The sequence below is a fragment of the Opisthorchis viverrini genome (assembly GCF_000715545.1).
Source record: "Opisthorchis viverrini unplaced genomic scaffold opera_v5_173, whole genome shotgun sequence".
Classification (NCBI taxonomy): Eukaryota; Metazoa; Platyhelminthes; class Trematoda; order Opisthorchiida; family Opisthorchiidae; genus Opisthorchis; species Opisthorchis viverrini.
The window spans coordinates 783,540-798,596 of NW_008751827.1; the positions used below are offsets into that span (position 1 = coordinate 783,540).

General features: G+C 44.1%; 1 protein-coding gene across 1 annotated transcript in view; it reads left to right on the top strand.

The window, feature by feature from the left end:
- The window catches only part of T265_07440 (hypothetical protein), a gene marked incomplete at both ends in the record, with an annotated part of 100,160 nt that overhangs the window by 29,247 nt on the left and 55,856 nt on the right, over positions 1 to 15,057 (top strand). The window contains 2 exons of the mRNA XM_009172958.1: positions 260 to 270; positions 5,134 to 5,633. Of these exons, the coding sequence (XP_009171222.1) occupies positions 260 to 270; positions 5,134 to 5,633 (511 nt within the window). The remainder of the gene's footprint in view (positions 1 to 259; positions 271 to 5,133; positions 5,634 to 15,057) is intronic.

Here is a 15,057-nt window from a genome sequence, read left to right on the forward strand (position 1 = left end):
TTTTTGGAAGCAAAGTTTACTAGTGTTTGTTGTTGCACAGTCATGGCGGATACAAAGAACTCAATAAGGAAAATTTTGATTGGTTCCACTAAAATAGTATGTATATACGTAAGGTTGCTGAAAATTCGTCGACAGCCCACGACCGGTTTCGTCCTTCTTAGGGCTCATCAGTTAGACGCAGTCCCCGAATTCCCAGTAACCTTTAAATTCTACTTGAAACTGCTCGTTTGCTCAGAAACATCATAAACGAGAGATTCAGCTGGGTTCCAGGTGAGTCTCTCGCAAAACCAAATTTGTTTGCAAATGAGTGTATTTCGCTAAAACAGCATGCTTTCACATCTAACAAACAATGAATCCAGCAATGTTTTGGACACAGTTGAATCGCTATATCCCGAATGGGCATTCAGTGAATAAGAGAATAAGACCTATCTTTTTTCTTTCAGTGTGCTTTATCACTTGAGTTTCGGCGCACACTTCGCTTTTCTCATTCTGGCGGATATTCGAGGTCCTCATGATTTCAACGAAACTCATATCCTCATTCATCATCATAAGTCTTGTGTTGAGTGATATTTCGGAAAATACTTACCGCGACCAGTGGGCTCTTCCATACTCACACTGTCTCCCCCTCAATACATCACCTACGCTCTGTCGTTGTGAGAGAAACATTGTCCTTCGAAGTACTGATCAGGGAAAAATCCCATAACTGCATACATAGATCACAAGGTGTACCTCTAAAATCATCCTCCGTTCTGTTTACACTTGGACTTCTCCATCAACTGGGTAGTCCTCCCTTAAGTCCACTCGTTAAGTTTACAAGTAAAACGTAAAGTGTGACCCTTCGCTGATTAACGACGTTGAAGCGTTTCATACCCTCAATTGCATTCCATTACGTGTCCGGTTTTTTACAACTTATTAGAAGACATGAGGTAAGCATATTAGAACTGTCAAATAGAATTGCATTTGCTTTTTGACTCAAGAGTAATACTTCGTAGGAGATAGACTTCACAATCCACGAGACGGCATATTTCATCACTTTCCCCATGCCTCAGCGTGCCAGTTTTGATTGTACAGTTATGCTATCAAACGAAGCATGCAACTGTAGACAGTGATTGGTGCTCTGAATTTTCGAACGACCCGCATCCGTATTGCGATGCGCGGTCGAGGGAGTCATACGGGCAAGTGAGACTGTTGAGTTATTGTCAAGCATCAACTTGCCGACGCCAGAAATACCGAACAGTTTGCGAGGCACCACTGACCTTTCAGACACATGATTCATCGGTTTTTTGTTGTCTCCACCCTCTATTTGTCGAGCATTGAACGCAGCGTACACAACAGTGGCTTAGCTCCGACAGAGTGCAACATCAGCGGGGAAGCCATGCAGCTGATGACAGCGGTGTAAATGCCTCATAAAAAGGCAGCTAACCGCATTGCTGGTTCTTACCAGCACACGCTTCGCAATCAACACGCGCCGATTGTCACAACCGTTGCACATGACTGTAACGTAGATGACGGTGTCAGCAAACGTGGACCAGCAACGAGGATACGCGACCAAGGGGTGGTGTTTTTGTCTCCAGGGCGGTGTTACAAGCGCGATACGAAGTTATTTATTTGCTGCCCGCCAGTAGGTGATGAAGCGCGAAAAAGGAGGTTTTTGCCAGATGGTAGTAACTGATAGTCCTGGTTGCTGGGTCAGCTGGCTGTAACTATTCATGCTATACTTTATCCCTTTTTGGACGAATTCTGTTTTGGTGCGTGCACCATATTAGCGTGTCACTATATCAGCGACTTAGCAACTTAATGTGCTGCACCAGACCGCCTGAGAACATCACAAACGAGAGATTCAGTTGGGTTCTAGGTGATTCTCTCGAAAAACCAAATTAGTTTGCAAATGAGTGTATATTCGCTAATTTCATGCAATTTGGTTCAAAGTAGGATATAAGGTTGACAGAAACTCGGCGACTACGTCTACCCGATGAGCCCCAAAAAGGGCGAAACCGGTGGTGGGCTGTCGACGGATTTTCAGCAACCTTATGAGTAGTACAAAGATATATGTCACCATATTTAGTTTGGGTGACCAAGAATTAAAACAGGTCGAACTCAACAGGGATATTGATAGTAGTTATTTTAACTTGGGGTTTAGTAAATCTCAAAATCTTAGTGGTCCTTCCCCAAAACAAGTGATGAACTTCTGAACCGTTTGTTTCATTGCTCCTGAGATCATTGCATGTTGACAGGGAAATCCGGAATGCCACACAGCTTACCTTTCCAAAAAATCGCTACCAATCAGGCAGTTTAGGGTAATTCTTTGTTAACTGCCACTGAATAGCCTAAAGCCCGCTTAGTGCTAGTCAACGCTAAGTAGTGGAGTAATATTGTGGCAAGGTATTCAAATTGGGCTGATCTTTGCTATGAAGTATAGGAACAGTTTTGATCGAGTCATGTGAAAGTAATTGTATGAATAATCGTACACGTATGGTACAGAGACCAGGCAATGGATGCACCTTTCATCAATCAAAGGTTATAGCTGCAGCTGGCCGGCTGTCTGAGAGTTGACCAAGTCCCTTTGAACGCAATCGTTATGGGCACTAGGCGGAATACGCGCGCTTCACCAGCCGAAGTAATGTTACAAGGTCAAGCTCAGTCCATGCCAACCGCTTGTTTCATTGCTCCTGAGATCGTTGCATGTTGACAGGGAAATCCGGAATGCCACACAGCTTACCTTTCCAAAAAATCGCTACCAATCAGGCAGTTTAGGGTAATTCTTTGTTAACTGCCACTGAATAGCCTAAAGCCCGCTTAGTGCTAGTCAACGCTAAGTAGTGGAGTAATATTGTGGCAAGGTATTCAAATTGGGCTGATCTTTGCTATGAAGTATAGGAACAGTTTTGATCGAGTCATGTGAAAGTAATTGTATGAATAATCGTACACGTATGGTACAGAGACCAGGCAATGGATGCACCTTTCATCAATCAAAGGTTATAGCTGCAGCTGGCCGGCTGTCTGAGAGTTGACCAAGTCCCTTTGAACGCAATCGTTATGGGCACTAGGCGGAATACGCGCGCTTCACCAGCCGAAGTAATGTTACAAGGTCAAGCTCAGTCCATGCCAACTTGTGTTATGGCAGAGACGGACACAATCCCACCCCGCACACCCAACTGCACGCTTCACCTATGTTCTGACAACTAAGCCAGTCATCTGTGGCATGCATGGGTCAGCTCAAGCTACCAGTTAGTTTTGCTCTGCTATTTCCCTTGATGTGGGTGGACCCCCTTCATAGAAGGAGGCAAGTGATGCCAACTGTGTCGCACGCCCTCTATATTGACGTAATGAAGATCCAATCATGTCGGTAATTGAAACAGATTCTATTTATGTGATGAAATTTTCTTTTCATCTGGGAAAACACAGCTAGGTGTTCCGTAAATTGATTGACGAGTTCATAGTGGCGTGAAAAGATTCGATAATTTTCAACTGAAATTTCATCTCATAAGTCAGTCTATACTGAAAAGCCACGAAGCACTACGCAGCTCTTTCATCCCTATTGGGAATCAACAGCAGTGAGAAACTCCTGCAGGGAGTTTCGTACCCGCGACCTCCCGGCCAATACTTCGAACACTTAGCCGTTCGGTCACAAGTGGCTAATCAGCAGTGTGACTAACTTACATTTAAACGGGGTATAGTGTCACGCATCCTTTATTCACGGGAAACACATCACGTAGTACTGACTAGCTCCTCAAGTGACTTCTCAGACTGGAGCTTCATTCATCTTGCGAAATTACTATCCCTCTAGATTACTTAGAGACTGGGAAATGTCGATGTACGGTGATCACCAGCTTTCGTCGTCTGAGTCATTAGTAACACGTTATTTTCGTATTGCCTACCCAAAATTTAATGAGAACTGTGAAACAAGGTGACTTATGACGAAGATTACCCCAGTCTTATAGCAACAAAAGCCTACTTACTTGAAAGCCGATGAGTATCGAGTTTTCATGCTTTGCATCACCCTGCGTCCCACCTCCATAACCTTCAATCAGTATTGTAAGTCTGATATATTTCTAACAATACTCTAACTTGCATGACAAACCCAGTCCAGTTCAGCAGAGAAAATCCTGAGGCGCGAAATCGCAAGTCGCCTCCATTTTTAAGGAGGAATTAAGAATTCAAGTTACAGCCCCCAACTTGGAGGACCAAATGGCCGAAATCGCAAGTCGCCTCCATTTTTAAGGAGGAATTAAGAATTCAAGTTACAGCCCCCAACTTGACCAACCAAATGGCCACTGACTAACCTGGTATGAGGGACTCTGTAGGTGTCACACGTACATGTATAGCTCAGTGAATCATGGAGGTGCACAAGCCGTCATACCACGGTAAGATGCAGTCTCTTCGTGAAGAAATAACACAGATGGACGGCTAGTTTGCCCTTAATTTCGTGGCACTCCAATATTTCCAAGGTTTGTTACACCTAATTAAGACTTCTTCGCAAAGAATACTTGGCTCTTATCTTTGCTTTGGTAAACTCTATTACTGAGAGGATCAAATCACAGTCTTCAGCTATGTTATATACACTCATAAGCCCTTACTTTCCACAAGAACTCTTCATTTTATATCTTTGTAATATACTACTCATAAGGTTGCTGAAAATCCGTCGACAGCCCACCACCGGTTTCGCCCTTTTTGGGGCTCACCAGTTAGGCGCAGTCCCCGGGTTTCCGTCAACCTTATGTTCTACTTTGAACCAAATTGCACGAAATTTGCGAATATATACTCATTTGCAAACTAATTTGGTTTTTCGAGAGGCTCACCTAGAACCCAACTGAATCTCTCGTTTGTGATATTTTTCGGGCAACTGAATGTGCTGCACCAGGCCGCCTTATGTTTCAGTCGCTACGATATTCGACATATCGCGATACATGTAATGTATCTGCTGTATGTATGTATGTATCTGCTGAAAATCCGTCGACAGCCCACAACCGGTTTCGCCATTTTAGCTGATATTGTCTCACCGCTCGTATTTTTTTAATATCGTGGTTATACCAGTGCTCAGCGGTTTCTAATACTACTGAAAAATAGACTGTAAGTGATGTTTTATGAGCCGGTTGTTCATACTGTGACCTTATTTGACCTTTTTCCCTCAAGGCATGCGTGCTCCACCACCTTTCGTCCAATTGGTGACCTCAGTCCGGAGGAAGACAGGAGATTGTCTCCGATCAAATCGGGAGATATCAGTGCACACAGTTGTTTGCGGTTTCGTTCTGAGATAAAACAGCATCCATACGAGACGTTACGTCAGACACAACAAGTACAATCTAACAGTTCTTCCGGCATAAGTCCGCAACAGACTCCCATCTTTCGACATGTTGTACACAGTCCGTTCAAACCTGTGATTCGTCCATCTCCCTCAACCTGGACTGAAAATAGTCCGCGTGTCCCGAAGGGACAGGAATGCGTCAAGTCCAGCACAGAAGAGGACAGCACACAACTGCCAACGGATAGCGGGATGCAAGCTGAACCTTGTGCACTCTGTCTCGAAACCCTTGAAGGTGACAGATCACAAGACAGCAATTTAGTTCGCTGCCGCTCAGCTGATGCACCACAACGTTGTCTGGCAACATTCCACCTGACCTGCTGTCAAATTTGTAAGTCACTTTGGCAAAGTTTTTTTACCAACGTTGTTAAATGTAAGCTAAGCAAACTGATGTCTGAGGCATGAGATCACATCGATTTCCAAAACAGTGTGCTTTCTTCGATGGCTACGAACGGCCCAAATAAATTGCAAAAATCATCCAACGGCAATCATTTTCCAGCATGCACTTCAAAAGCCACTGTATTTTATGATTTCATCTTTTAAATCTATTGCTACCTCTGCACTTGAGGGCTTATGAAAGTGAGAACATCTGCATTCGACCCAAAATGTGAAATCCTAAGAATGACCTATCTTTCTACTACTGGCTACCCATCCTTCCCTTTTAAGCAAGCTTCTCTCCTGGATTAGTCCATACCATAGCGTTCGCCTATGGCTTCAGTAGGAATTTCCAATCTGTTCAGTTGACCGTTGAATCCACTCCCTACTCCAACAGGTTAGGGAGGAAATGGATATGTTCGCAATCAACTGACACCTTTGCAGCCCTGATTTGATGCAGTGCTTGGACTAGGCTAAGTAATTTTTGCGGATTGGTTAGCTGCTTTGGCTACCATTCGGAAGCCAGTTCACTTTCTCTTTTCGATTCATGCAGATCACACTCTTCCCTAGTAGGCCGTAGATTTCATCTTCATGTACACTCGCTCATCTGTTTCTCCTGATTTGCGTCGAGTCTGGAGTGGAGAGTTTTTAAAGGTTTTCTGTCGAACCAGATCGGTGTGATTGTCAACATAATTACTCCCGTACCAAAATTTGGGTGAACATTATCTGTATTGTTGTTGAAACCTTTTTAAACTCCAGTCCATGAAATATAGAATGAAGATTCTTAGGGCATCCGCTTGTAGTTGCATTCTGACCGCTCACCAAGTCTTAGAGCCTAAGTGTAAGGTGTGTTGTAAATGTGATTTTCTTTTATTTGTAATGCACTACTCATAAGGTTGCTGAAAACTCCTCAACAGCCTGAAAACATCAAAACGGAGAGATTCAGCTGGGTTCCAGTTGAGTCTCTCGCAAAACCAAGTTTGTTTGCAAAGGAGTGTACTTCGCTGATTTTCTTTCACTTTGGTCTCTATGTCATCAGGGGCGATATGAAAGTAAAGTGTTCTCTCGACGATACCCCCAATCTGATTTGGGAATGGTCTTTCTAATGAGGAAGCTTGTCGAAAGTCCACTGAATGCAAGACATGTTCTGTCCTATGCTAAATATAGTTTTCGACACTTACGCCAAGTTCAGCTATTTATTCCCACTGTAGTACCTGTTGCGAACCCCGAATACACTCGTTGGAGTCGATACCAAAGTTGACAGGGCTTCGTTCCGTACGCCTTCTATGCACTCATCGTTAGAGCAAATTAACCGAAGCAAACAACAGAAGCAACACTTGCTAGCGACGGTATCAGGTGAAAAAACTTTGGCACGGCTAGTTGTAGTGGTGATCGACTCAGCAGTAAAGTTAGAGTGTGTGAGAATGCCAACATACTTACCACGGTTAGAGGTACTTGCTACAAGTATTAGAGTCAAAGTTCCAAAAACGTTACAGTTCTTGTGTCAGCAAATTCAGAACCAAGAGTTATCAATTGTTCCGTGAGGACAAAAAATAGTCGTTAACGCAACACGGCTGAAGACCTAGCTGTGGCTGTCTTTTTTCTAGAACAATGCGCTTGCTTCTACTCCATGTGACTCACCTGTTCAGTCTAAACCAATGCGATTGCCGCATTTATTTTCGAAAAAAAAATGTTTCGTGATCTTTTGTGTGTTGTGATATGAACACAGGCGTTTGTGCAACAGCTCATCACACCCGTCCCAAACCAACTAGAGCGTGACACGTGTTTCCCAACGTACTTCACGCTTCACTGACCATTGTCCGTCATGTCTTCCTCGTTTTGTTTATGTCGAATCCATATCACCCTCTTCCGTGACACATACATGTGTGGATACTGTGCATTGCCACGGTGCTGTTCACACAGGTATCGGATATACAAGCGAACTCTGTTTTCAGGGGGAAAAACCGCCTGACCTAGATTGTTTTTGCTGAACGCATGTGTTTCAGGGTCCAGCTGAATGAGAATGAGATTTGCTTAGACTTGTTGTTGTATCCATTTTGGGCATATCACTGCCCTAATCGGAATAATTAAACATGTTCAGTAACTTGTGCACAACTGAGATGGGCGTGGGTGTCCACACACACTCTTCGTTTCCTATTCAATATAAACCATAGTTTGACCCAGGCATCAGACAAGCGAAATGGCTGACTCATCGGCGTAGTCGTCATTCTCATCATGACATATCATTCAAAAAGGAAACATCGACAAACGCGCAGCTAGACATACACACACACACACACACCACCTACCTACTTTCTTACAACTGCACGAAAGCACGTGCACACATTCGTCGGACAGCCACCACCCAAAGTCCCTGTCAGCTTGAATGTGCAATTATAAAAACAGTCAACTATTCTATCTCGGCTCCCCTATATTGTGAACCTCACTGTCCATTTATGCAGTTTTGATTTTTTCCCTATACACACACCTCAGCCACAAATCCAACCTCTGGTGCAATCAGAGCTACACAGAAACTGTTTGTTGACGTGCGTGCGTGTGAGCGAGTGAGCCAAAAGAAATTTGATTAGAATAAGCTTTTGACAAGCATTCGTGAGAAGTTATCTCCCAGCCACGCACGAAGGCAAACATCCGAATTCTAGCCATTAGGGTCGTACCGACTGCCCTTGTGAAATGAACGCGACAGAGAACACCACTTGGTATATAGGCTTCCGTTTTTTCTCTCTAGTCTAAAAAAGCTCGACGAACAACGGGAATCGCGTTTTTGAAGTCCACCCTTGTAGTTGATAATTCGGTTTTCTTGACAATTTAAATTCAGTTTTTTTTTAATGACAAGCGCCTTCCACTCACGCGTTTCGTATAACAATATCTCGGACTAACATTGTTCAGCCCATGCTACTCAGAAACACATGAGTGGCCGGCAGGCGAATCCTATTTCCCGGTCAACATGATCTACGCATAGTAGGAGATCACTGACCAATAAAAATCTGTATTTAGAGTTTGTTGTGTAAAGTTGTGATGTCTCAGAGCAACTCGTTCTGCAAGCTTTTGTGTTCGGCAACACCTCAACGCATAAGTAGAGTTACTGGTGAAGACAAGATGAATGGGAGTGCAGAAACAAAATCACTTTAGCACTGTTTTGTTAAACAATGCCGCCGCCTCTAAAGTAGAACCCGAGAGACACTTCAAGTCCCACTTCAGGTTTCTAAACATTACTCTGATGGTTTGATACCAATGAAAACTTTTCGTTCACGCGGAAAGCCTAGGTTAATTTCTCAAGACGTACCAAGAGCCGTAGTGATCCAGTCAGTACGCAAGTTTGGTAGGAATGCAAGTTAAACGAAACCGTATTATTGCTTGTTCATATGTTTGCAGAGCTTGGCAATCAGGTTGCAGAAATATGCGTGTGAAAACACAGGAAGAACACGTCACACACAAAAGCACATATCCATATCAGGGTACTTTTCAGGACTGAAGAAGTTGCTGAAACAGTCATACAGCTTAGGTTACGCTTCAGTAGTAGTCGGTTGTTGTCAGTACGTAATGCTATTGACGGGGGTGAATAAGGCCGGATATGTTAGTCTCAAAATCGAGAAGCCTTAACATATGACAGCATATCCTAAGCTGAGTTCTCACGTTGGTCCACTGTCGGGCGAAGTAAGCTATGAATCATGATTCGTGCCAGAGCTAATTTCAGTAAGCAATGAGACACTCCAAACTCTTTGGGGGGCAACAAACCGAGTTGATTCAGTCAATAACTAGAACATTAATTTCCGGTGATGCTGATTTCTGCCACTTTTTCATGAAATACACTCAGCGACACATCAATTCGGTTGCAATGGGAGACTGAACTGAGTCCCAGCTGGATCTCTGGTCTATAAAAAATACCATAAACCAGCTAGTCAGCTAGGGTCCACTTGAGTCTATCGTTAAAACCAGAGAAAAAGTAAATGGCCCAGTTGTAACTCTTTTCGGCCTATTTACCATACCACACGAACCAAGCACTAGGTCTGAGCTATCGCCAGGTTGTTCAATTCCAGATGGGAGAACGTACCACGTACCTTCCTCTTATTAAATCGCAATTCCAGATGGGAGAACGTACCACGTACCTCTTATTAAGTCGCGCATTAACGGCGGAACTACATTGCACGCCAATAAAACCAAATTGGTGCACAAATGAGTGTATTTATCAGATTCATAGATTCATTCACATAGAACATAAATTCAGAAACTGAGCCCAAAGAAGGATGAAATCGTTCGTGGACTGTCGAAGGGTTTTCGACAGCCAGAGTCAGTCAGTCTTATCAGAACTTTCTTACTTAAAGCATAACTGCCAGTCATCTGGTTCATCTCCATATGCTTATTTGGAAGCAGGTCTGAAGCTTGTTTACAAATACGGAGTTTAATGCAGCAAGAACTTCAGCTGCGCGTCCAAACTGACCAAAAACGGGGAGGTCGCAAGATTTTTGTAAAACCACTGCTCCCAATCATCGCTAAATTGTACGTCCTGACAGAATGTAGCTGACTGCACTTTGTTAAGTAGTACAACACACATTTGCGCATAAATTTCAGCAGTACTGGTTGATCAGTCCTTCGTGTATCCACAAGTGTACGGTTGTTCAGTAGGGAAACTGTTTTATTGCTTGAACGTGCTTTGTGAGTAAGCGGAATGGTCGTTATATACTCCTGAAAACTCAGCTGGTTCTCTTGAAGTGCTAAAAATACGTGTCTGTGCATCGTGCCTGCTCGACTGCACGCACCTCGTTGACAAGGTACCAACTTAAAAATCCGTAAGCTGGTCATAACTCGATAGTGACTAGAGGCGACACTGTGCCGTCGCTCCCATCTTGAGAGGCCGCCTGAGGTGAGTGATCGAAAGTAGCTTTCCCTGGAGAGTAGCATATCTTGGGTGGTTTGGTCTTTTCTGAGGAGTACAACCGTACCAAGTTTCTTTGACATTTTCTTCATAATCTCAGTACTTTTGATCACAAGTACTGACATTAGTGAATGAAAAGGATTACTCTCAGGATGAAACAGGCGCACAGCATTCCATGTATTTTGAGCATATGTCCACAGAATAATAATGTTACCTCACAAAGCCAGTCGACTTGATGACGTTTAAAATGCACACATCAATTACGACAGTTTCGTGTCAGTGTATAATCTGGTTTCTTGCAGCAACATAAACTCCAGTACTTCACAAAGCAAGGTTCCTATAATGAGTGACCGATAACCTGTGATGATAACAGTCTATAGGGTATGACGCCTCTGGCATTCAGGCTTTTTGCAACTTACCAATACAGCATTTGCACATCGTTCAGATGGACCCCTAGTACATCCCCAGGAAGGATAGCAACCTGAAACATCCCGCCGGTGACGCTCTTCTCATAAGGTCCTCGTACACCTTTGCTTCTTGCAAAGAACTTCTTAGTTGAAGTGTATGTACGTGTGTGTGTAACCCAAATATAACTAAGCTGGCTCGTTGCAAATGAGTTTATGTTCTCAGTAAACTATATTGCCCGAATGTAATTTCGTGTGCAGGGCCTTGTTCTCTTGGTCACTGCTGCTCTGGACCAGACCCGACCAAAAGCAAGAGGAACCCTTAATAACTTTCTGCATGTTCCCTGATTAAATTCCAAAGTGGTTTCTCTGTAATCAGAAAAGGAGTGGCGCGTTGATGGCATGAGATCATAGCTCACCAACTGAACGACTCAGGTTCAATCTGCAATAAGCACCTTCTTTTTCTTGAAAACGTTTCAAGACTAGATATACAAAAGACCCTTTGGTCTTTCACGCCGTTGCAGCTTGTTCAGTTAACATTGAATCTTACGTCGGGCCCACATGATAGACCGAAGGCAGTGGTGAAGCACATAGGTAGCTATGGGGAATTGTGTTGTTCATTTTGCTAGCCATTACTGCAAAGCTATGTATGGGTTGTTCATTTTGCTAGCCATTACTGCAAACGCCATTCCGCACCCAAACGTTTTCTTGCTGAACGCAAAAACCAACATAATACTTAGTTGTGGGTTAGTAGTCATCCTGTTCAGATCCCTAACACCAGATTCCGTTATTTCTAGCGTCGATTACGGATGCTTTCCAACCAGCGCCTTCTCGGGCATTTCACATGACAAATGCGTTTGATTTTACTAAACTCACAAGCGCATATTGACATGCGCGCGCGTCCTACGTACCATCTATATCCGGTGAATTGATTTGCAGTCCGATATCACTTGAATGAGTCACAGAATCTGAGCAGGTCGTTTCATCGCATTTGGTCTCACCACATTCGCTAACTAGACCTCATACCCTAGTGTAGTAGCGCTGGCCACATGCATCTGCGTCTATTTCTGAAGACAACCGTAGATGGTTGCACACACATGCACATCACATGATAAGACTCAAAAACTACTGAAATTCGACCGAGCTATGAATCGCCTAGTTAGTAGCCCCACACCCCGTGCAATCAAAAACACAGGCATGTCGTAGCCTCGACATCATCAGAAGGACAAACATAAGAATGTGTGGGCGCTAGCCATCCCTATGATGGTTGACGTTTTACTCGGTGGTTAACATGCACAAACTTCATTCGTGCTTTCCTGTTGTCTGTCACTTGCAGCCATCACCGGTTTCTTTAGCTTTTACAGCTACCACACGTCCACATACGAAACTGTGCGGTTTCAGGTGGGCAAACTTGTGACAACTGTTCTCTAATTCACTCACTTGTTCACACAAACGTATACACACGCACATCACGAGGATGCAACGCATTCTTCAAACGATGACTCATGGCGATCGTCCATTCGCCGGTTGGTTAGGCAGGGGAGGTGTATTCGCTTCCAATCTGTCAGTCAATTCAAACTAGCTGTGTTGGACGCCCGATAGGCTCGATGGTTTGTGTGACTGAATGAGGTCTCTATGCAGGGACATACCAGGATGTTCGTGTTTTGTTTACAGACATTCGCCAGACGCACTTACATGAAAAATATGACAACCCTTCACTATACCAGTATCTGCGTTACCACGTCAATTAGCAGTGGTGTCGTAGCGTAAGGACGGTTTTAAATTTCCAAACCCCTCATTGACGACGTAATACACTACTCATAAGGTTGCTGAAAGACCTCATAAACGAGAGATTTAGCTGGGTTCCAGGTAAGTCTCCCGTCAAAACCAAATTCGTCTACAGATGAGTGCATTTCGCTACCCCCTCCCGCATTGATGACTTTTAGGAACATTCCCTGATCCTGGCTCATCAACTGCTTGACCCAACATACAAGTAAACTCGTGTTCACATCACTTTAGTCTGAACATTCCCACTCCTGTCCTGACACAGTTATTCTGGTGATATCGTACCAAAAGGGGGGAGCATTAGACTCGAGTTCCTCTCTTATTAGAGCTCATCAGCGGTGCAAAGCATCAGTCGTGTTGGAGCTTGAACTCCGGATATCTTATATTCAAGGTGAGCGTTTTACCACTACTCCACCAGTGCATGCTGGCTGCATATAAATCATCACGTTTGAAGAGGTGAACTTTTCACGTTTGATTATTCTGAATGGTTTGACCCGCTTGCCAGGGTTTCCCAGACAGCTTGAAACTTGTAACCACCTACAACTAAACAAGCAAATGTTCATGCTACTCACGAAATGTAAGTAGTATTTCAGAAGGACGAAAATTTCGCATAATTGGTGACACCATCTGTGATCTCACCAGTCGAAGATACAATAGATACGCAACCACATGAACTTGATTCCGAAATTGAAGGGTGTGTGACACTATTTGCTGCCTAATTGCGAATTAATCACCGGCAGTCAGCCTCTCGTGGCCGAACAGTTATGTCCAAACTACTAGCCGAGAGGCTGCGGATTCGAAACTACCTGATGATTTTCAATCAGGATGAAACGGCTGTACATCGTTGGTCAGCTTTCCAGCATAAATTGGCTTCAATTAAAAAACGAACCCCCCACTGAAAATTCCGAAATCTCCACACACTCCCAACCTTCGAGTATGTCAGAGCAGGACGCCTTCAATGTCAACAAATCTGCATCCTTCCCGAACCTCGCCCAATGCAAGTTCAGCGCACATTGGTAGATCAATTTCTGCTGGACAATCCAGCTAGAACGTGACACTATGCACGCCACTTGGTTCGGTTATTTGCCATGGACTGCAGGCTTTCCAGATATGTTCAAGGAATATCACATGTGCCCCAGTCAAGAAAGTGCGAAGAGACCGCAGCATTCAGTTTGACTATGGGCGCTTTATTATCAAGTTGTCATGTCAAGTCTGTTGCCGGCGAACCTTTCGTCAACATTATTTTAGAGCGGAAAGCAAGACTTCCTTCGATAATTAGTCTTGTCCCGAACTCAGAACATCACATCAGGTTATTTGTGAGAGTCATCACCTTAGAAGCCGGTCAAAACCAGACGACGTGATGCAGATCCACCACTATGGGGAGTAAGTTAAGTCTTGTGTAAGTGCAGGTTATTCACACAGTTAATCAGCTTAGAGAAAACTCGAGGATTCGAATGTACTCTAGAATCCAGGGAACGTGCACTGCTAGTGATTTCCGTTAGGGATGCCCCATGTGCACAATACTTCCGTATTTTTGAGAAAGAAGTTCAATGCATAAATAAACGAGATTAGGATTACCAATCACCGAATATTATTACCGTGATATCTCCGTCACTCTGAGACTCACTGTTAATGCCTTACTAGAAATTCTACTTAACCTGGGACTAGTTGTACTTATGAACTCCTCCGATCACTAAGTTCGAGGCTTCCCCCTCGCCGATACTACACAGCGTGCTGTCGACAACCTTTTTCGATTATCCCCCCCCCCAACAGCCAACGCCAGAATTCCGCTCGTTATCATATGCAAGATAATTCCCGAACTATAGAGGAAAATGTTGGTAGCTCAGGTATCGTAGATGGTGGTCGTTGGCTTGTTCGCTGAGCTGGGCAATTTGATTGCAAACGTTTCATCACCACTCGAGGTGACATCATCAGTGCGTTATTGTGGAGCGTGGTATTGCGTAGCGGTGGGTTGGTAGCACAACCACCAACCCACCGCTACGCACTACCACGCTCCACAATAACGCACTGATGATGTCACCTCGAGTGGTGATGAAACGTTTGCAATCAAATTGCCCAGCTCAGCGAACAAGCCAACGACCACCATCTACGATACCTGAGCTACCAACATTTTCCTCTATAGTTCGGGAATTATCTTGCATATGATAACGAGCGGAATTCTGGCGTTGGCTGTTGGGGGGGGGGGGTAATCGAAAAAGGTTGTCGACAGCACGCTGTGTAGTATCGGCGAGGGGGAAGCCTCGAACTTAGTGATCGGAGGAGTTCATAAGTACAAC